The following is a 24861-nucleotide window of genomic DNA, read 5'->3' as shown; positions in this document are numbered from 1 at the left end:
CATTTATGCAAATTAGAGAGCAGCTAGGCAATATGATAGAACATATTCCACTTTGACCAAGTTTCAATGAAAAAGTATGCAAAATAAAAGTACCCTGAACATTTATGCATGGATTTTTAGCAAAGTATATATTGGCAAAGGATTATAGGCCAAGGAAAATAAATAACATGTATATCATCCCCGCCCTCACCTCACTGATTTTTGGAATATAAACAAAAGATATATATTGATCATTGTATTTTGTCAAAAGACATAATTGATCATGGTATTTTGTCCTATTCAATTAATCTGGTTAAAACATGCTCAGAGCATTTCCTATTTCCTCACTCATATGGCTACATGTACCACTGAAAAGAAGGCTAATTATGGAAATGGATCATTAGTCTCAAATTGGACACCTAAACAAAAGTATTGCTCGCTTTTCATTTATTTATAAATTTAGTATTCTTCATGCAAGAGTACTGTCAGACTTTTATTTGGTAAAGCACCAGTGCCTTAGTCTCTGTAATGAATCAAGAATATAATGAGAAGGCAATACATTACATCAAAGCCTATACCCCCCCCCCCCCTGTTAAATTTGAAAGTGGGATTGTACTGAACGACTGAGTTTAGCTGTTCATCAGAGCCCTTACAATGTATGATACCGGTATGGCATTTGATAAGTCCAGTCTAGTGCACAAACCTGAATTCCTGACACTGCCCCTTTCCTCTGCAAAATTAGTGTTATGACCCCGGGGGGGCACTCGAATTTTTTTTTGGTAGGGGTGTGCCACCTCAGTTTGAACTTGAGGTCTAAGGAACTGATCGGCCAGCCAAAAAGGAGGGTCTAGGGAACTGATTGGCGGTCAAAAGGGGGTCTTGGGAACTGATTGACTGGCCAAAAGGGGGTCTTGGGAACTGATCGGCCGCCAAAATCTGAAAAATCTCGGAAACTAAACCCGCCCGGCCAAACCAGGGTTCAATTTTGTTGCGTTTTTGCCACAGATTTTTGAAGGAATCGATTTCACTTTGAATTGTGCATTAAATTATTAATCAGGAAAATCATTAATGCAAAATAGGTCTGGTTTGGCCCATTACGATGGAAACCTCAACAAAGCAAAACAACATTCAAATCAAAATTACTAGACCCTGTAGACCTACAATCTATGCTATTAGCCGACTGATAATTATAGCAGCATTACAAAAGCCCACCATAAAAACAAACCCACAAGAATTATTTTTTTCAGTGCCGAATAGAAAAACATTTAGACTACATTGAACTGTCATGTTTATACCATGAGATGATTGAGTGAAGTGTGCAGAATTTGACAGCCATTCCACTCCCGATTTTACTAGACCAGTAGATCGTAAATTACCTTTTAATTCATTGTTTATGGAGAGCTGCAAGGATGTGTACATAATTATTAAGGTACTTTTCCTCATATTTGGCAATTTTAGTAGTAGTAAGAGTATGAGCGGCGTGAGCCGCGAATATTCTTACAAACTAGTAGCACCCACTGAAATGCTCTTATAAGCAGGAGGTGTGCTTTTATGGCCATGTGTCTTGGTTTTAAACTTGTCATCAACTCCAATGTGTTTATCAATAAACCTGTCACCAACTGCAATTCCTTTACCTTTCACAAGAGTTGACCTACATGTGGGGACACAGCAGATAATTGGGTCATTAATCGATTGGGTCTGAGGCTATGGTCTGAGGGAGCAAGGTACATGGTCATTGTATGTGCTTAGATTTATAGGCTGCGTTTGACCGATTGGGGTTGTGTGACAACCTTGACTGCTTATATATTCTTGCCTATCCTTTTTTTAAGTTCCATTCTTTCTTTCCTTCTTCCTCTGCATTTCTTTCAGTCGTTCCTTCTATTCTTGCGTTCTGGTTTTTCTGTTTTCTGTGCTTCCTTACTTTTTTACCTTACTTTCTTTCTTTCTTTATTTCCTTTTTTGTCTTTCCTTCCTTGCTTTTTTCTTGCTTTCTATCTTTTTTCTTCCTTTCTTCCTTCCTTCCTTCCTTCTTTCCTCCTTTTTCTTCTCTGCCGTGCTCGTTTTATTTATGGGACTATTGCAGGTTACCAGTGGGGTAACTGACTGTGTTTTGGGTTCTTTATGCATCTGTGGAATATCAGAGAGCGGTGGCAGTCACTATAGATTTTGCAAATTCCTTTTGATTTTGTACATTTTCAGTTGTAACTTTTTCAAAAAGATGTTGCAAAAGTTGAAACTTATTTTACGCCTTTGTCAATGCATAATACATCATTTAAGAAGCGTTTTGTGATCACTAGAGGGCCTACCTCTCAAAACAATAAAATGAAAAGACCTCCTCCTCCTTTTTCTCAGATTTTTCTCCAATAAAAAATAGAAAATACAAACCCCCTCATCCTCCTAATTTGTACAAACCCGGATGAGAAATATATGTTTCTTTTTACTTCGCCTTAACAATTGTAGCAGAGTATGAGCGGCGTGAGCCGCGAATTTTCTTCTACTTTCATTAAAAGGTGCAAGTGGTCGCTTAACAAGAATAACCTGCTTCAGGTCTGTAAGAAGGTGAAGGTCTTCATATGCAAATCCTAAATAAAGTATTTGGTTTTGAACCCACCTCTGTTTACAATGTCAATCTGTCTCAACATCCTCTTATCCGTAAAGTATGTCATATGTCTGTTATCACTTATTACTATAATTGAAATGTTCTCTTTAGCAGAATAACCTGGTCCAGATCTGTATGTCAGGTGAAGGTCTGAGTAGCTAGTTGTTTGCATGCAAATCCAAAATAAAGGTACTGGTTTTGAACCCACCCACGTTTACAATGTTAATCTGTCTCACTATTCTGTCATCGGTCAAGTATGCTACATATCTGTTGTCACTTACTACTGTAATTAAAATGATCTCTTATTGAAAGTTCTCTTAGAAAGACCCGATGCACAGGTCATATTGCATTGTAAAATTTTAATATGGGAAATTATAGCACCGCTGGAAGAGGGTACGGTGTGAAAAAAAAAAAAAAAGAGATCTCAAAATCATTTATTTCTAGCTAAATGTTCACCAGCTGGACTCTCGCGATCGGCATTGCTGCAATGTTTATTTATTATCAGTCAACCAGTGTTGCCACTACTAAAGGAGCCCAAAATCCAACCCAAAGTTCACCTTATTCCTTACAATGTGTTTCAATGGGGAAGAAATTAATGGAAAATATCCTTTGAAGTTTTTGGGCTCGCAAAAGTAGCTTTTGGGTCTGCTTTTGGGCTTGAAATAGTAGGACAGAAAACACGTCTCTCAAGATGCCGATGAGAGCGGAAATCGATGATCTGAGGGTCTATGGAGCGGCTAGAAAAATTTTGGGGCTTCAGAGCGGGCAAACAATGAATTCAGAGGGTCTAAGGAACGGCCAGTGGCTCTGAAAAAGGGGGGTCGTCGCCGCGGCACATACCCGTATAGCTGGGAAATGTGAGTGCCCCCCCCGGGGTTATGACCAGGGACTTAGAGAATAAAAGATAGGATTTTGAGTAGTGGATGCCGGCTGCATAAAAATATTGGCTAGCCCATCCATTATGACACGATAATGCATAAAATTTAAATAAAATAAAAAAAGCATTAAATAGCTCTTCAGGAGCCTTCAAGGAGAGCTGTTTAGAGCTCTCACTCTCCCTGTATGACGCAAGTCCAGTCGTAGTTGTAAACCATAGGCCTACACAAACACTCTGATCATATCACACAAGTCCTGAGACTGCCCCCCTTCCCTCTAACCATGGAATATCTAGTGACTGCTATTAGTACACCTCAGAGGAGGATATGCCCGTGGGTATGTCATAGTTTAAATATTTTTTAGAGGAATCTGAGCTATGTCGAGTTCAGTGCAGGCATATATTCCAAATCTTAAGAAAAAGTGCATAATTATGAATTAACATTTTGGCAAAAATTTGATTAGGTAGGACAAAAACTAATGATTCATTTTAAAAAACCTAATTTCAATCTGTTCTGTATACATAGGTTTGTTGGCTTTGCCTACCCATCAGTTTGCCACTTAATTACAATGTAGTTTAAATTTGGTTTATGTATTAATTCGGTACCCTCAAACGTAAATGAAATATTTTCTATACCTCCCTCCACCGTATTTGCCCCTCCCCTTTTAACTAAAAGGAACATAAACAATAATAAGACTAGGGGAACACCGTTCTTCGACGAGACAATGGACAAAATTATTTTCCTTTCTAACCAGAAATAATATGAGTCTGAAATTGACTTTAAACACGCTAAATTTGGGCAGAAACCCACCTTTTAACAATTTTTAAACAAAACATAAATCTATCCGTGTGCACTAGTCTCAACGAAAACAGTCAATGACTAGCCAATGCCCTAATGCCTGTGTTCGTTTAACCCTCCTTACCCTTACGTAACAATCACCAATGTTATGCAAATAGGGTTCCTGGCTCATAACAGAAAATTCATATATTGTGGCATCATATTGATTATCCTGTTATACTTACCAACATACAGGACACTGTTAATAGTTAGCACTTCATTGGAATGATTAATTAATAGCATGCATATCGTCATCCTACTACACTAATTGTCTTTAGTCTTTTTTTGTAGTTTTGAGAAGAAAGTACAAAATATTATGGTTCAACATGCATTTAAACATATTTCTTCACCAATCTTTGCACAAGAACAAATGATAATGATACAAATTAAAGGGAATAATCTTAAATAATTAGGGGGATTATGTAACTGATGCATGCTTGAACCGTATTTTGTACTTTGTTCTCAAAATTACAAAAAACGACTTGGGCAATTATCGTAGTAGGGTGACGTGACGATATGGGAGTGCATAAATTGTGTAGGCCAACAATTATTACTACAATTTCGTTCATTAGTCTAATATTACTTAAAGTACCGGTAACTACATGTTAAGGCTGGTATTTTCGGTCGGGTGGCGGGTACCCGCCGAGATTACATTACCGGGTAGGAAATACCCTCCCGGGTACCGAAATTCAAAAAAAAAAAAAAAAAAATTTTATTTATTTTTTTTATTTTTATTTTTAAGTTTTTTATTTTTCGGTTTTGTAGTGTCCTGGACCTAGACCTAAATGCTAGGATCATTCATGGTTGACCTAAAAAAAAAAAAAAAAAAAATTCAAGATATTTTGTTATTTTTAATATGAAAATTGATAATTTGTATTCATGTCATAGTCTATTAATGATTTCAAAATGCATTCAAATTCAATACATTTTGAAATCATTAATAGACTATGACATGAATACAAATTATCAATTTCATATAAAAAATAACAAAATATCTTGAAATTTTTTTTTTTTTTTTTTTTTTTAGGTCAACCATGAATGATCCTGGCATTTAGGTCTAGGTCCAGAGACACTACAAAACCGAAAAAAATAAAACAAAAAAAAAACAAAAAAAAAAAAATTTTTTTTTTTTTTTTTCCAATTTTGGATACCTTGTTACCCGACCGAAAAATGCGCCGGGTACACTGGTATAAAATTACCCGAAAATGCCAGGCCTACTACATGTACTATCTCACCCCATACCCCCTCTTTCAATTTGCCAATCTTTTGGGCAACATTCAAATGATACCAATTCAGGCAATTCATTCATTTCCAGTCAAAACTCTGGAACCAGTTGTTTTATTTATTTTCAGCCCATTTTCAGGTGTTTTTGTCCAATTTTACGTGCTTTTCCAGACTTTTTCATAAATGTGTAGTCCCATGCCTGCATGAAGGCTGAATCATGGAATTTTTGAATGAGTACGTTTTCAAGATTTTGTACACGTTGGATTTTGGGCTTTGGATTTGAAGGGGTGAAGAAAACCTGCGCCCAACATGATTGGGTTAGCGTGCACAATTCGATACTGCCAAATGGTGCAAAATCCCACTTTGACGTTACTCTCAACTTGAGGTGAGACAGAGACTATAATTAGCTATGGAAAATGCAAAATATACCTTTGACCTGCTGCATTTACATGTAAGTCATAATGATGAGACAAAATAAAATGCATATTGATTATTGATTTTCACTAGATATTTAATGATAATGACAATTCCTATTGACTAATCTTATCGTCACTGTACAGTGACTTTCTTCAATGATGGCCACCTGACGCCGTTATGCCATGCCTAGGTAGGCACTTAACCCATTAAATTTTGACTTGAGGTAGCCAATTCAAAAATGGATACCGTACACGTACATTCATTTTTATTGGTTTAAATGTCTAGTTTAAAAGTTTCTTCTTATTTTGTCGGGAATTAAAGGAGGCACAATTTCCGAAATAATATAGATCCTATCCTACACAGAAGCAGCTTTCAGGTAACATTTCAACTGCGATAGCGATGTTTTTTCAACTCTTGACAAGATGTTGCACCCCTGGGGGAGGCACTCAAACATGAAAGTGATGTACCTGTGCCCACTAGGGTACGAATCTAGGGGTCTATCGGTGTAGAAATTTTCAGAAAAAAGGGTCATTGATTGTTGGCAATGTCGAAAATTTATTTCGCTCAAAATGTACCGAAATTTCAATTTTTCAAGAAAGGGGGTCATTCAGTGTAGGCTACTGAAAAAATGGGGTCATTGGGTGTAGAATTTGCCAAAAATACCGGGGTCTTTTCATGGGGCACTCCCCTATATTGACATACGTCATGTGCCCATGAAAAGACCCTTATGGCAAATCCCCCCCCCTGGTTGCACCATGTTATAAGCTGCAAGAAAGAAAGATCGGAAGAAGTAGCATGCTCCTACTTTACAAATGTAGGTAGTTTGTAAAAACTCCCAAAGAAAAAGGCAAAGATGTCTTGAATATATAGTTTTAAAACTCTCAAATCTTGAAACAAAACTGAAATTATGGCATTCGTGACAATAATACAGTTTCACTCAGTTTCGGTTTTTTGTATTGAAAGACACTGCATTTTTGATCTATCCACATCATACTTGCCATCAGTGTTGGATTTACTTTGAAAAATTTGCATAGCAATTTTTAGCAAAGACATTTAGGTGAATTTTTTAGGATATTGGCATATGTTTACATTTTAAAACTTGCTATACGAGCTCAAATTTGTGTAGCAGGTTGTCGAAAATGGGGAACATTCTGCTCCACTACACCAGGTAATTGGGTAAATCCAACGCTGCTTACCATTATTTAAAATTTTGGGAGTCCAAGATAGCAAAAATCTTAGTTTTGTTGCATGTGAGCTTGCATTTTAATTTAAAATTACGTTTAGGCTCCCTGACTGACTATATAGCTCAGACCCCAAACCCAAACTATTTAGAGACCTGTGGTGAAAAAAGATTGCCAATCTGAACCCATGAAAAACCAAAAACCAACACCTGCTACATGTACATGTAGTATGAGGTTTGAACCAACCAACTAACCAAAAAAAAAAAAAAAAAAAAAAAGATGCCCCCCCCCCTATTTTTGGCCCATTCCGTATTCCATTCACTTTTCTCGTAACTATTACCAATCTGTCTTGTCTCTGTTTGCATTGCAATTTGCAAATAACTATCCCTCTCACCAACATTGCTTATACATTGTAGTTGAGGAAGGATTTGAATTATTTTGAAATTGCTTTATGATGAGTTTTAATATTGCTTTCACTTCCTATAAAATTATTGTGCAAATTGAATTTGTTTTTCATAAAATAATAGTGTATGCTGTTTTTAATGCATTTATCTTGCTGTTTTATAAAACATGAAGGGAGACTAAATGTCTGGAATAAAATAAACAAGTTGATAAATATATTTTTGATTGATAAAGTCGATGAAATACATTAGGTTAAAATGATTTTTTAATTACTACAAATTTGATACTAGTTGAAAAGAATTTGCTGTTGTACCAAAAATGACTACCTAATGTAAAAGGCTATTCATTAATTTTTTAAAAACATGAATGATGTCCCCGCCCCATCAATTTTCCCTTTTTTCATTTGGCAAAATGTAAACCATAAAAGTACACTTACCAGAAGGTTAATCGATAATATTCTTTAAAATGAATGTTAACCCGCTTCATCATTTTCCCTAATTCATTTTGCACAATTTAAGACTTTATATATGTAAGTAAAATAATTAATTGTTGATTGATGACTACAATACAATATAGCTTCCACTGTTAGTGGAAGACAATTACAAATAATAGGCCTAATGCATCTATTGTAGGACTCATCTCAATGCTTATGATTCTCACAGATACGTTTAGACTAAATGTTTAATATTTTTATGATGCGGAGTCAAATGTTGGCGAGACACGGCGGCACCAGTTTGAAATTGTCTTCTCCTTGGTTCCTTGAACTGTTGTTGTACTTGTGCAGTTTATAGAAACAAATGATGTTTTTAAGGTAAATTGATATTGTTTGTATGCAGATATTATGATTCAGTGTAATTTGCCAAATTTGTAAGCTTACAATATGAAAGTTGATTATTTTTATTTTATGCAAAACAGGAATGATGTCTCTGTACCATTATTTCACAAAATTTATTGGTATTTTATTTTAAGATGTGGACTGTTAATAATAATAGTGTTGTTTTTTGTGGAAAACTGAATAAATACTGAATTAATATTCTAGATAAAACTGAATTATACTCTAGATAATAGTAATAATCTACAAAAAATAATGATAAAGGGGTAACTAAAAAGCCAGATGGGAAAACCAATTTTTAATTTTGGTCAAGGAACAGTGCATAGATCATAAAATGATATAATGATACCGCATTTGATCAATTTACAGCCCATGCCCGTTACATGTATAAGTGCCCACCAAGCGATTTTACTACACATAATCCTCTACAAGGATCCAACTACATACATGTACGCATCAAACATGGAACAGTCTACACATCAAATTAATATTTTGAACCATTAATTTTGCCTATTCAATTATGTAAATTTTATATAAAAAATAAAGGCCCACCCAAAAGGACTTAATTAAGCACCCTGGGCGATTAATGGAACAAATCGCTACATTGTAGGTAATCGAGTGATTTTAAAATGACATGCATTAAATGCTAATTGACACAGCTAGGTATAATTCAAATTTATTTCGTTCATTACTCGTTTTACTCATGCTTAGTTTCATTTTACTAGTACTAACAATCCAAATAGTACTTACCACAGCTAATATTATGTTTGTTTTTATCCAATTAATAAAAGAAGAGCACAATAGCCTTTTGAACTACATGAATGCCTCTGTGCACAATTCACCTGTGTGGCTCACTAATTGACTCTAAAGAGATTTTTCTTAATGGCAGGTTATCTGGTCATTTATGCATGTGTAATAAGGTGTTGATAAAAGCAAGATAAAAATAAGCACTGATTGTTGTAGATATATTGAGAGTTTGGTGTCACAAATATATTGGCTATTCACCAAAAGACTTAACTTGCTGCAAAATGAAGTCTTTTGGTGAATTTCTGCAAAATTATTTCGGACGTATGCAAATTATGTGGTATAAATTCCACAATAAATTGTATGACTAACTAGCCAACAGTCGTCGTCACAAAGTATCGATAGGCGTGATTTTCAACTATGATTTATTAATAGTCGACTAATGACAACTTACAAGAACTGATAGTTTGATATCGATTTAAATATTTATGAAAATGAAAATTACAAAATGACAAAGAAGACTGTTAGAGTTGAGACTTTAAAACTTCTGGGTAGTCACATTCAATGTCCAGACAAAAAGGAAGTCTCTAATGTCTGCGTCAATACCTTGCACATGTTGATTTGTTTTGTGTATTTTGGGCTTTTAAAAGGTTAGGGTTTTAACTTAATTTTGACCTTCAAAAAGTCGTCAGTAGTCCGAATAGTTGTCAGTAGTCGACTAGTCGCGACTATTTAGTGTTGACCACTAAAACAGCTGAAGTCGTGCAATCCTAGTGTAAAGGGGGTTGCTTCTAGCCATTAAAATGCGATAAATACAAGCCTTGAAATAAGCGCTAAATTAAATACAAGCCTTGAAATAAGCTGGCGCAGGGAGCAAATTTGCTCTCGTAAAGCCACCAATTGCTCCTGGTTCCAGTTTTGCACTTGTGCAGTGGTGCTGGTATTGTATGCAGAAAAGGATTACTATTTTGAAAATTGCTCCTATTTCTTCAGAAATTGCTCCTGGTTCTTGTAAAATCACAGTGAACCAGGAGCAATGTTCAAAAACAAATTGCTCCTGGTTCCAGTCTGCTTATTTCAAGGCTTGGATAAATACATTAATGTAACATCACAACATCACATTTTGAGATGACACATGAAGCCAGGGGCTTAGCCAAAGGTGGGGGCTGGGGGCCTGGTGCATTGTCATTGGTACATCACAGCTGGGCCGGTTCGCCACGTGCCAATAAAGGTATTCTTCGATGATAGCAAGAAGTTTTGATAACATTTACAGTCAAAGAAAATGTATGTGAAATTGCCTGAAAATAATCATAATATAAATAAACCTCTGAAAAGTAAGCATTTCGGACATTTAATTTTTTTTTGTTTTCTGGACCCGGCTAAGTATATTTTGGTGTCAAATTGTAATTTTGTGTCCCATGTTCTCGAAGAGCTGGTTTTGCTGGCTATGGCTTGATGAAGCCATTAGTTGTTTTTATATCATTCATACATAAATTCTAGACAGTTCATTGGTTGATTACCATTTGCCATTTTTACTATCACCCTCTCTGTGTGATAGTCTTTACCATCATGTGCCCTGGCGTAGTGCGCCTGCGCCAAGCCGTGCGCTGACTCTTGGGCTCGCCGATTTAGTTATGGGGTGGACCCCAAAATGTGAAATATATCACGGCAAAGCATGGTGTTATGTTGAAAAAAAATGTATTTCCTACCTTAAATAGTATTTTAGTAATAGAATTTATGCATGAGTGATATAAAACAAATATTAACTGTCTTAAATTTGTGTAATGGTCGAAATATAGAATGGAACAATCCATCTTTCACCTCGTGATTATATTTCGACCATCACACTCATAGACAGTTAATATTTGTATAAAGTATGCCTAACTACAATTGTATCAAAATGAACACATTTTTGAAAAATAACAGAGGCATGAGAATTTTCCAAGTTTAAGCCTGAATTCAGGCTTTTTTTTTGGTCCAAATTTCCACACTTTCTTTTAATTTCGTCCCATTTTTGTCCTTTTTAGCCTAATTTCACACACTTTTCAGGCTTTTTCATATTTTTCAGGTTTTTTCATGCATGATCATTCTCATGCTTGTATACATGTATGTACACTAACAAATGGAAATTGAACCGACAAATGTACGCGTCTTACTTGCATGTAAGTTTACAAAGCGAACATTTTAAATTTTGCATGGCCTGCACTATCAACCAATTACCAGTGCACAGACTTTTAAACAGATACTGACCTATAACATTGGCAGGAAGGAAGGTAATTTTTTCTTCATCATTTTCCCCTTGGTCCAATAATTAACAGACTTACAAAGTACCGTATATACAATGCTGGTTTTAATATTTATAAAAAGTCAGCAAAAAGTTATTTCTAAACCGCTTGTTTCTGGTCAATAAGTGTGACTTCAACATCTTAGATGTCCTTCTTTTCCGTTGAATTGGTAAACACGTTTTAAAAGCAATATAATAATTATAATTTTAACTGTCCCATCATCAGTTATCATTTTGTTTGTTATTTCACTTTCAAACATCGGCTACATGTGAATGAAATAAAATACGACAACAAATGGAGACGTGTAGCAATCCTGCTGATTTGAGAATCAAGGGAATCTGTTTTTGTGTGTTTGTGCTTCTGTATCAAGACTTTGAGGCAATTCACGCAGAGAGATGAACTTTAGGTAAAGTCAAATGGCGATGCAACTGTCAGAAACGAAAACATTCACAGTTGAGGGCAATAAAGATGGGTGGTCAACATCCAGGCTATATGCATCTCTTGAGAGCGACTATCATTTGCTATCATTTGGGCATCTCTTGAGAGCGACTGTCATTTGGCAGTGCTCGTCGTGGTATAACATTTTAGGTTGCATTTTCTTGAAAAATTAGAACTTCATAAAAACCCTTACAAGTGAAAGTTTACTTCAGAAAAGGTGCACACTGCACATTCATTCATTCATTTGATTCATTTTTCAAAAATTCATTTTAATACCAGTACCAACTGAGGGAAGTGAGAAATGTGCATCCTGGCTCAAAGTACCAGACAAAATTAAAAAATATTGCTGGGAATGTTGGAGGCATTGTGGTGAATACTTTGAGAATATTGAGAACTGCAAACTTCTAGTTTTATTGAAAAGTTTGGAAAGTGCAACAGTCATGCAAAAACACAATTTGAAAGCATTGCTCTTTTTCCATGGGCCCAATGTTGTTGTCGCACTTTGCATGAATCAATAATTTGATTCTCACAAACTTGTCTAGCAAGAATCAAGAGCATTGATGGAGCATCATAACCTAATGTGTGCAGAATGCATGGGCTTGATTTGAGAAGAATTGATTCTTGCGAACCAAGTTAACAATTTTGTAGTATTGCTTCATCGCCAAAATTGCGGCCTTGGATTTGCCACCAAAGAAGAGTTGTTTTTAAAGCCTGAGTTATCATATATGAGATAACTCAATTTTCTGACCACGCACATTCGGCACAAAATGAACCAGCGAAATGCGTAACTCTGACCATTGTTGATTTCAGTAGTCCCTGACGTTGTCAACCCCCTAATTGACTTGCTGCAAATCTTACACGATCATCTCACAGGAGATTTACGCTTCTTGGGAAATCATTTTGACTTTTTAATGGGATTTTGAGCAGAAACTGTCGTGAATTGTGCGCCAATATCCCGTCATCTTTATTAGTGGCTCTATACTAAAGGCTTCAAGTGCTTTTTTTGTCTGCTGTTATTCAATTGGGTAAATACTGTGGGAAAACGTTTAGCATTGGCACTATTGAAAATTTGCTGTGGTTAAATGCGAAGGATGGCTACTGGCCACTCATATTATGGATGTCATAATACATTGAATGGCAAAGGAAAGTTGTGTTCATCTTTTTGAGACTGCAATGTGTACTGGTTGGGCTTTTTGCCATGGGTTTTGTTTTTTGATGCTTAGTTCAATCATAAACCACTGGGATGTTATGGGGCAGTAGCAAATTGGAATAGATTGGAGCAGCAGAATGCGAAAAATAACAATGGTCCAGTCCCAATCTTTAAAGATTTAGGTGTTCAAGTTCAAGTTCAAGTTCAGTACGGTTAAACACCCCAGGTGGGGAAAAATAAACCGGATTTCGGTGTGTGTGCTTTTTTTCTTTCACTATTTGTAAATTTCTTGTAGATGTGCTTTGAAAGCTATGGGGTCAGTTATTGCTATTGATGATTCTGGCAGTGAGTTCCATTCGGTGACAGCCCTTGGTAGAAATGAGAATTTGTAGGTGTCCTTTGATGGTTGTGGTGGTATGAAGGCTTTGCTGTGATTATTCCTGGTGGAGCGTGTGAGCGGGTGCAGTAGGGTTTGGACCGGGATGGCTAGGTGACCTTCGAGGATTTCTGGAACTGGCTGAGACGCGATATTTTCCGTCTGGTAGATAGAAGTGGCCACTCCAGATCCGTCATCATGTCGGTGACACTGCTCCGCCTGTCATAGATGTTTTTAACAAAGCGGGCAGCCCTGCGCTGAACAGCTTCAAGTTGGTATATTTGGTCCATGGTGTAAGGGTCCCAGACTGCAGCGCAGTACTCCATGGAAGGTCGCACCAATGATTTGTAAGCCATGTTCTTGATATCTTCTGTGCTTCCCGTAGATTTCTTTTTATAAAACCCAGTGATCTGTTAGCTTTTGCAGCTACTTGACTAATGTGATTTTTCCATTTCATGTTGTTTGAGATGTCTACACCAAGATATGTGTGTGAATTTGTTTGACTAAGAACGGAACCATTTAGTGAATATGTATGTTGTTTTGGTTCTTTGGCATTTGTAACCTTTAAGACAAAACATTTGGCTATGTTGAAATTCATGCACCATGTATGTTCCCAGCTACAGAGTCTGTCAAGGTCCTTTTGGAGTTTGTCGGCGTCTGCGTCATTGCTGATTGTTCTGTAAAGAACACAATCATCAGCAAAAAGTCGGACAGTGGAGGTGATTTGGTCGGGAGGTCATTAATATATAATAAGAAAAGCAAAGGACCGAGTACAGTGCCCTCATGGAACGCCTGATTTGACATGTACCCAGTCCGATGCATCACCTCCTATAACAACCTTTTGCTTTCTTTGCATTAGGAAGTTAGAAATCCATGTTAGCGTCGGTCCATCCACACCATAATGGGCAAGTTTCAGCAAGAGCCTCTGATGTGGAACTACATCAAAGGCCTTGCTGAAGTCCATTATGATGACGTCTGTCTGTCGCCCCTTGTCGAGGGATTTGCCTGCCATTTGTGGGAAAAAGTGCTTCAGTATACCAAAATGTTGTGATCTCTGACAATGGGTATCAGTTAAATTGTGGATTCTAAAGACATGTCTTTGGGCCCTTAGTGTGAGCTAGTGTGGCAGAGACAAAATTGTCGCAGAATGTTAGAATAGATATGATACTACCTGTCTTTAAGTCATCAAGAATTCTTTTGCTGGGTCCAGGTAGCTCTTGCATGCTGGATCATTAATAATTTGAATTTTTAAATTTGGTGGTTAAAGTTTTTTAAGGGGAGGGGGAGGAGGAAGATAAAAAGAAGATGCCTATTTTTCTCCATTAAATGATAGAGACAGGTTAAGGCCATAAAATCAGGTTTGCCGCAGAAACAGAATCCCACACACATATAGATTTAAAATTCATATTTTATCACTTTTTTCAGAAAAATATGTAAAAAAATGGCCAAAATGCAATAAAAAAAGCTATCTCACTATTACATTTGTAGCATATAATTTAACCATTTGTAACTTTTTAAAAAAAATTTTTAAAACCAAAAAAAAAAAAAAAAAAAAATATAGTGGTGGTTATAGGCAAAACTTGCTGAGACAAAAGCAAAGCTGACTACATTTATCATGAAAAACTGTGGCGCATAGTAACCCCGTACTCCACGGAATTTCAGACAAGCATTGAGCAATTATCAAAAGTGAAAACCTTTCCTCAAGTTATGGGTATCTCTTTCAATTTGTAACACAAAATGTATAATCCATGCGGGTTGACCAATTTTTTTCCCCGACAAGGCACAATAGAATTGTATCAATATCATGTATCAAGTGTTTTTTTCTATAATAGCTTCACGGTCTAATTGAAATGATAATTAGCTTGGCAGATCATGTGTAATGTATAAAATAAAAAGACATTGTATTATGTTGTACCCTATTTCTGATATCAAGTTTTATTTTTCTGCAAAGAAATTAAGAAAATGCTGTTAGAAAGTTAATTAATTGAAGTCAAAATTTAAGCGAGGTATGACATTTCTTAATTAAGTGGAAAACTTGAGGGAATCACTTCGCTTCTCGAGGAGAAACACTTTGATTCTAGACAAATTTTATAATAAAGCGCAGAGAACACACTTACTGTTGTTGTGAATACATCGATTGCTCAGTGCCAGAAGTGGATAAGTGCAATAGCTGCCCTGTGAGCATTTGGCAATTTACACACAGTATATTGTTCTCATCTACACATGGCAGCTATTGCACTTACCCACTTCTGGCACTGAGCAGTCGACATGACCACAGGGATGTTTTGGGCAGACTGCAAAGCTCTATAGTCCGAAGGTTCTTTAGTCCGACGGTTCTTTAGTCCGAAGGTTCTTTAATCCGACGGTTCTTTATTACGAAGGTTCTTTATTCCGACGGTTCTTTATTTGAAGGTTCTATAGTCCGAATTTCAAAAAGGTTCCCTAATCCGAATAATAAAAGAGGTTCTTTAATCCGAATTTTAAAAGCGGTTCTCTAGTCCGAATATGAAAATAGGCTCTATAGTCCGAATTTTAAAAAGGGTTCTATAGTCCGAATATGGAAAAAGGCTCTATAGTCCGAATTTTAAAAAAAGGTTCTATAGTCCGAAATTGCAAAACGGTTCTATAGTCCGAAACGGATACCGTGTTCTTTAGTCGAATTGGTAAGCGGGTTCTATAGTCCGAATTTTATTTTTATCATTTGTTTCAGTGTCAAATTATCACTTGTTAAATATAAATCCGCTGAAGTTTAACATGGTTGGTTTCTTCTGGATTATTTTCGTAGCATACATTAACGTTCACCTTTATTCTGGTGATATTTTCTTCATTTTTATCCGTTTTTCATTTTCGACCCGTTCAGGGTAGACCCTGAATACCCGTTTCTGGCCATTTTTTCAATCCGAGGGCCTACTTTATTAAAAAATTGTGTTATGCAACTTGTTGGGCGATCCAAGTTCATGTGTAGATCTCAAATATTTATTTAAGCTATAACATGCTTCTCTTTTTTCCACAGAAAGGCCAAAATATCTCTAAAAAGATTTTTTTTTTTTTTTGATCCATCTACATTACATCGTCATTACATCGTGATTTGGTGGTGTGCGCCCTTTTAATAGCAGTAGCGTCATATCCCGTTTGCCATAGACTCTTCTTTAGTATTATCTAGCTAGATGGCGCAGTATATGTTAATGTTTTAAATATTCGGACTATAGAACCTTTTTACTGATTCGGACTAAAGAACACGGTATCCGTTTCGGACTATAGAACCGTTTAACAATTTCGGACTAGAGAACCCTTTTTGAATTCGGATTATAGAGCCTATTTCTATATTCGGACTATAGAAACCTTTTAAAATTCGGACTATAGAGACTATTTTCATATTCGGACTATAGAACCCTTTTTTAAATTCGGACTATAGAGACTATTTTCATATTCGGACTAGAGAACCGTTTTAAAATTCGGACTATAGAACCTTCTAAATAAATAAGCGCCGGAATAAAGTATCTTTTCAAAGCAATGTCGGACTAGAGAACCTCTTTTAAAATTCGGACTAACGAATGCTATGAACACGTGTTCGGACTAGCGAACCTTCGGACTAAAGAACCTTCGGATTATAGAACCTTCGGATTATAGAGCAGTCCCCGACTGCATTGCCATTGGCAAATGCAGTTTCCAGTTTTATTTATTATTGCAATGTTTGGAATTCATGCCTGTGGGACACGTGTGGGCTAACACTTATATACATGATATAGGCCTATTTAAAATTCATCTAAATTGTAAATTATGTGGACTACAGTATTTCCTCAAATAGTCCCCCCCTTCAAATAAATGCCCCACCACTTTTTTTTTCAACCAAGATGTTTAAAAAATGCTAATATTTCCATACTATTTTGTGTAGTAAGCTTACCAAGGTGCACACATGGTGTCGGTAGTTGGCGAAAAATCTTATTGTAAACCGAAAGTGAACTGGAAGTCGCCTTCAATAAACGCCCCCCTTTTGGAAAATGCACCCCCAAGGCGACTATTCGAGGAAATATGGTATATTTGTCTTAAGCCAAAAGATGACTTAGAAACTTTTAAGGAAAACTGTTTTGAATGTGATGCTAGATTGGGTTACTTTACAATCAAGCATACCTCCTTGGTCTTCCAGAGTATCCATTCAGACTTGTGTTTGTTCCTGAAAACTGTAAGCCATCTGTCCTCTCAACTTATCATGTAGTGGGCAAATTTTTGTGATGGTTTTTTTTGCATGTAATGCAGTTCACATCTATACTGGGAATTGAATTTAAAATCCTACAAAAATAGTTTTGACACATAGGGTTCTACATTTATGGTAATCCCTACCACTTCCCTGCCCCTATACTGAAACAAATCACAAAAATGAATTTATGAAAAATTAGTAGTGCTAAAATATTCCTCTATACGGGACTGCCTCACTGCGATTTCTTCCCAGTGGCTAAACAACAAAGTAGGCACTGTTATTATTAAGTAAACTGAGAGTTTGGGATGATGGCGATGCGTGATTTTGGTCCGAATTGAGAATTACTGCGGTCTCTGCGCTACGAACGGGGTTCATGCCCGAGGCGAAATGAAAGAAATTAAGGGTGGAGGTGTTTACTGGTTTAATCACTGATGTGTGATGCTGAGCACAAGATGGTGATATAATTGCAGTATTTGGTTTTATTTACTGTCTGTTGGGGTGTATATGAACATTGATGAGATGGGGTGATGATTGAAATTGTTTTCATCGCCATGACTGCGAAATACAATACTTTGAAAGACAAAGGAGGTTTCATTTCAGTGTAGTGATTTGCTCCTCCATTTGCATGTTTTAAAGGTCCACCAATTCAAGTTGCGTAAAAGTGTTTGGATACTGTCTGTAAAAATATCTGCAAACAGACGTTTTATCTTTTTGTAAAATTGCATTTAGACCAGGCCTTGAATTTTATTTTTTTGGGGCACCCATTTTCAAGGCCACTGAGCAAAGACAAAGACTGGGCACCAAGGTCAACAAGTGATGAAGAATACCTTGAAGTTGACAAAGATCTGGGGGCACCAAGGCCAAAACTGAAAAAGGGCAGACAATGGCCTCCCTGAAATTCGAGCCCTGATTTTGACAAAAATTTTACTATAAAAAAAGTGACATGTATAAAGTAAGGTTTGTCAACAATGATTAAATAACAGAACTGATGTACTTGACTTTTTACCAAAATAAAACCAAACAGTGATAAGATTGTTGATAGTCTGGTTTTGTTTGTCTTGTTTTTGCTTTTTTTAATGAAACTATATGAAAAACATGCGAGAGCCCACCCAAACATGTTTTAAATCTAATTACTTATAGCCTAAATATAGCTGTATTTTTATAGGCTTATTTATTTTTATGACAATTTATCATTAAATTTGATACCGCTCATTAACTAGTATATTTACTTTAATCAATCCATTAGTTTATAGACTCATTTAATACAATCATTCATTTGTGCTATATTTATATTTTTTCACACCTTTTGATCAGGATAAAAACAAACCTGCCCACCCAATTAAGATGTAAATATGATATGGTTCATTTTACGTTCATTGTTACCTGAGCCATGAAACACTATGGACCACAATGGCCTCATCCCAATGGCATAGTTCAATAACCTCAATTAAACAATCATAAGAGCAAAATTTGCAGAGTATGAGTTTTTGTACCCAAATTTTCAGTGTCATATACAAATGTATTGAGGTTAAATAACTTTGCCCTGATTAGATGAGCATGTTGTGGATTCTAGTGAAAGCATATATTTGATATCACCCGGTGGTGCATGCTTGATTACATGTATTTAGTTATGTACAGGTGTGTAATTTGTCATTTAGCTAATTAGTGTCACTAATTGTGTGCGATTCGTTAACATGTGTCTTTAATTGATCTCTCCATACAGGTATGGCGGTGTATGTACATTGGAACCACCTTCACAGATGTCAGTAGCTAATGACCTATGGAATGTTTTAGGAAGGTAAGTTGTTATTAAACTAGGGGGTATTCAGGGACAGGTTCTTTGGGGGTTCTAGGCCTTGCTTTTAATTGCTATTTGTGGGGAAAAACAGGTAAAAAAAGCCAGCAAAAGAGTTGGCATGCCCAGGGAGCTTTGGGCCCAGCTTTGGGTACTCTGAGCCAAGGGGGCTAACACCAAAACTAGTCCGACGAGTAGGACCTTTTTTCTAAATTACCATATACTCATTTCACACTATGATCACTATCTCACATGGTGCAAGTAAAGACGAATTGCGAAAGTCCAGTGACCGCGCCGCCCGGGTCGGGAGGGGCGGTCAGTAGATTTTTGTGGTTAATCTTTCTTGAGTGATCAGAGTTAGAGTATAGTTGGTAACTAAGAAAATACAAGTCCTACTCGTCGGACTAACCAAAACATGAACAGTTGGTTTATTTTGGGTACAGTTTAGCCACTGTGCCCCAGGGTGTCTAATTGGGTGGATTCTGTGAGAGTTGGGGTGGGATATTGGGTGATCTTGGGCCAATTTTGGTGGTTTGGGTGGAATTTTATGGATTTGGGAGTATTTTGGCAGATCTCTTGACCTTGGTAGGGGATGTGGAAGGAGGGTCTACCCCCTTGCTCCCCCCTTGCTACTCCCCTTGCTACTCCCCTGGCTAAGAGTCTGATAATATTAACCGGCAGGGATTGCTTATAAGCTATTTTAATAATTTTGTTAATTATGATAGAATATTGTCAGATACAGTGCCATAAAGGGTAAACAATATTCAGTTTAGCACTTGTGTAAGACACAAGATCATAGACAGCATAGATCCTAAGAGTCTACATGTATTTGGGTGAATTCATTTTGGGATGAAACTAATTACATGGTTGCAGAATTCAATGACCCATCAAACATATTGTTCTCTTGAGGATCTCTGCTGCTGCAAACATACACTAGAATGAAATCAAGGAAAAGGTAGAACTTGCTCAGTCCCCTCGGATTGCATCGCAACTTGAGTGAATACTCTGACAGCATGGCTGACCGCCCCTCAGCTTGCTTGTAGATCTATAGTAGTGGCTGCGGCTCTTACTACTTTGTAGAATGTAGAGGTACTGGTACATCTAGGGAAAGGTCCCAGATGCAGCTCAGACGGGTTGGTAACTCAGATGTATGCTAATTAAGGATGTGCAATAATTATGTGTAGGGAGTTTGGGGGCACCTTTTCGATATAAGGGTCTAAAAGGGCATAAAATGTTAACATACCGTCCCGGGCATACCGTATTCAAAATTGCCTGCATGCTGAATGGGACGCTGCACTTGCATTACATAATTAGACAATTAGATTTGAAATAGGGTTCCTCTAATTTGTCCTGTGTAAAGGGGTTGCAAAGATTTTTGGCACACTGACACAGTGGATGCCAAGCGATTTTAAGCAGAATTTTTTTGCTCACATATAAATTAATTGCTCTTAGTCCAAATTTGTACTCAGTAGCTGAGTCATGAGCGATTGATTTTTGATCAATTAGGCAATACCCTTTTGCTGCATTCAGGTTTGTAGCCATGATGGGTGATGCACCCAGCAGCATTGGCTATAGTCGGTATCGCAGGGCAAAATGCTACTCAATTTTGAACACTTTGCTACACAATTTTGGAAATGTGTAGCAATTTTATGCCATAGACTTATACAGTGAAGTGTGCAAATGTAATGTTATGTATAAGAAATGCCTTCCGTCCAATGTTGAACCCCACCCCAAATTGATAGAAGGTCCACTTGCAGGGAAAAAATGTACTCTTATAAGGTAAAATGAACACATTGTTCATGTTTTAAACCATTCAATTTAGCCCTGAAAGTCCATATTTAGGGGAGTTAAGTCCACCTTTTGCATGCAAGTTATTTAGGAAAAAGGTCTACTTTTTGTAAATTCCACACCTGCCCACAAATGAATCCTGGCTATGTGCCTGGCTGTAGTGGAAACAGATTGGTCAGCAAGTATGTAAATTCAGCTTCCTCCAAGAAAGTTGTAATATATGTAACATGGTAAATTATAATTATTATGTATGCCTTTCCTTTCCTTCACAGGGAAATTGGTAATTTGCAGCATGTTAGAGCTCCCTAGTTCACTGTGTTTGCACTTGGCCTAATTTGCCGCCCCCCCCCCCATCGCAAGTCTTTGACAAAGACTACACTTAGCCTGGGTTATTGCCATCTGTCCAAGAAAAGTGCATTATTATTTCTGTAATAGTGGACATTTTTGTGGAACATTAATATTTGTGCTTATCATGCTCAACGCAGCAAACCGCAAAAATATTTAATGCCCAAATATATGACCTTTTATATAGGGGCCTATCTATATGGATGTCAAAACTCAAAATTGCAAATTTAAAAGCAAGCGAAGTTGTTCAAAATTGGTAAAGAGTAAAGAATTAGTCACAGAAAAATTACTACTTTTACAGAACTTGTGAAATGAAATCTGACTATGCTACTGCATTAAAAACAACCTGCATCCTTATCTGATAGTTCTCAAAGCAAAGTAGTAGTATTTGTTGTATATTTTGCCAGTAGCTTTTCATTTGACAGGACTAAAGCCTGATGTATACCCATGGAAGTAATAGACATACTTCCATGGTATACCACACATCTCGGCTTTGATATTGCGAGCACAATGAAATTGGAGTCAGGTTTTTCCATGAAGAAAGTTCTCATCGCGCGATGGATTTGTGGTCATTGCTGATAGTTGAATTTTGTTCTAACTACATGTAGGCCTATATGTATGTTGTGATATCGCAGTGCTATATGCTTTTGATTGGCTAATAGAATATTAACTCTCTTCACGCGGGTGTCGACTGCAGACGACATGTTTCAAAAATTTTTTTTTTAATTCAAATATTTCAGAAATGTAAATTTTCATGACCATTTTTGGAATCAGCATGAAAAAATGCATTAAAATGAGTACAAACAAGCATAGTATTGGTTCAGTAGTTCTTAAGATAGCTCGTGATATTTTGCGATAATGGATTATACAACAGGCTTTACGAGCTACTAAACATAGAGAAGGACCTGTAGAGAGTAAAATTGCCCAAAGTACCAGAGTGAGATTTGAGGTTGTAAGTGAAATAGGTCAGATGCAACACCTGTCTTCTTTACCTATTGCATTTTGTAACCAATTGGCATCAATGATTCAATGCAGGATATGTCAGTGTACAGGGATGGTATTGGAATTTCATGTCCCTGTGAATGTCATCAATGGGATATGTCAGGTCCATAGTCAGGAATTAGTTTCGGGAGGGGCAGATTTTTGGAAAAGTGGACCATTGTGTGAATTTATTTTTAAATGGGCTCTTTGGGGTACTGAACAAAATCGGGTGTATTCTAGGAGGATTGTGGGGACATTTAGGGTAATCTTGGGCTAAATGTGGTGATTTGGGGCAGAATTTTCGAAATTTTGGGCAGATTTGAGTGGATTTTTTGATGGATGATCCTGTCCGCTTTCACGGCCGTATCACATATTTAAAAATGAGAAAAATGAATTTGGATTGTAGAATAATCTACATACACGTAGATATATTTATATAATACTTTGTAATGATTCATGCCGTTTCAAATCCATGAACCAACCTAGATGCTTCTAAAAAATGAATATTCATTATTTATGAATATAGGCCATTTATTCCATGTAGATTTCTGTTGTTCATGAATATTCATCTAAGTGGAGGTATCATAAATAAGCTGAAGATGTAGATGTGGATCTTGGTAGTATTTAATGTGTAGTCTTTGAATATTTATATAGGGTACATGTATTATGGGTATCTGATCACATGGTAAATGGGCCGATTTCCTGCACTGCCCTGGGAAAGGTTACGTTCAATTTGATCATGGTCAATATGACATATTTACCCATAATCATGGCGGAATGATCGATTGAAGCTGGCCAACAGAAGCATACCAATATCTCTAATATACAGTGCACCAGTAAATTCCACAGGAAATATAAAATGTGCACCTTACAATTTACATGTAGGCCTACTCAAAATTCTTCAAAAATCAAGTTGGAGGAGAGCATGACCTCCAGGTGCTTTACACTCAAATGTTGAGACAAATTAAGCTGACACACAAGAAGAATTATATGGGTTCTAAGTGTATAAAGGAGACCCCAAAACAGAAGTGAATTTTACATCCTCACTTGATTATGCTTAAATGTTATGAACTTGACTTCTAATTGCGTGATCGTTAATACTGCATAATCGTGACTTGAAGTGAAGTTGTAAGTTTTATAAAACTTGACCAGAGTCATCATTAAAATAAAACTAAAGTTCGGAAGTCGAGTTCAAAACACAATGACCCAGTTAACATGTTAATGAATTCTAGTAAAATTAGCCTGAAGTTGACTTCAGGCTCTGTGTAATAGACAGTGGGTAGACAGCACAACATATACAATGGACAACATCATTACATGGAACAGGAGAGTAGTCTACTGTTTTAAGTTTTAGGCAGCACACCACTATATCCTTCCGCATTTGGTGTAACTCTTGATAGTCCCGGTAAAAATAGGTCCGTAGTGCAAACAAGTGGGTGTCCCTTGGGAGCAAGATGAGTAGCCACGATTGTTTATTATAATTAAATTAAAAGATATGCAATTGATCAATGTTCAGAATATCACAAAATGGTGCATCTTGATCTGGTCAAAAAGTTTGGCTCCCGAAACTAATCCGTGAATGCGGACATGGTAAAGAGACATTCGTGCAAGCTGAAAATAAGGGTGGCGCTGTTCAGGTCCCCGTAGCTTAAAAGTTAGTCTCAACTTGTTTCAAAAAACCAATTTTAAAATAAATTTTAATCTTTATTTAAGACATTGGTGATTCCAAAATATGAAAAATGGTTTAACATGGGGTAGAAAAACAAACTTACTTTCGTGTATATTTACACGTATTTCAATGGGAGTTTATTTAGTGGTGTGCGCTCTTCGAATTAGTACTGCTACAGTCATAGGCCTTCAAAAACATGGTGTATGCATGTATCAGTAGTATTGTAGGAGCCATAGTTCCTCTCTTCATTAGTAATCAAAACAGACAAACATTAGCACTGACTTGGTGCTCGTAGATATACATAGCCCAGCTCACTTTGCTCGCGTTATTCGAGGGGCATCACAGTTTGCGATTAGGGCTCACCGACCACTTCGCTCGCACTATTGGAGGGACGTAGGGGTTTGCTGAACGGGGCTCACTGCTTGCTTCGCTCACACTATTCAAGGGTCATTGCAGTTTGCAATTAGGGCTTGTTCTAACACACATCTATGTTCTACCTTGCTACAAATCTAATCTGAGCTAATCTGGGTACTAAGTGTTAGTCATATAAAGGAAGTGAACTTTTGTTTTGTGACATACTGTATGAACTAATGAATGGAGATCATGTCTGTATGTGAATGTTTGTCTGGACTTTTAATTAACATACAAAGTTAGAAATGCTCCCCATCCCCTCCCCTTGAAAATGGTCAAAGGTCATCCGGGGCTAAATTTTAAACTTCGTCCGATTGACTTAAACTTAGTGAAAG

At 36.8% G+C, this 24861-nt stretch overlaps 1 protein-coding gene across 2 annotated transcripts in view; it reads left to right on the top strand.

Annotated features, from left to right (window-relative positions):
- The window catches only part of LOC140148866 (uncharacterized), a 180775-nt gene that overhangs the window by 12180 nt on the left and 143734 nt on the right, over positions 1–24861 (top strand). For both annotated transcript variants that reach the window (XM_072170952.1, XM_072170953.1), the window contains exon 2: positions 19261–19335. In XM_072170952.1, coding sequence (XP_072027053.1) covers positions 19261–19335 — 75 coding nt within the window. The remainder of the gene's footprint in view (positions 1–19260; positions 19336–24861) is intronic.

This window comes from Amphiura filiformis, chromosome 3 (assembly GCF_039555335.1).
Source record: "Amphiura filiformis chromosome 3, Afil_fr2py, whole genome shotgun sequence".
NCBI lineage: Eukaryota > Metazoa > Echinodermata > Ophiuroidea > Amphilepidida > Amphiuridae > Amphiura > Amphiura filiformis.
Note: the sequence above shows the minus strand (reverse complement) of the source record. Positions and strands in the feature narration are given on the sequence as shown.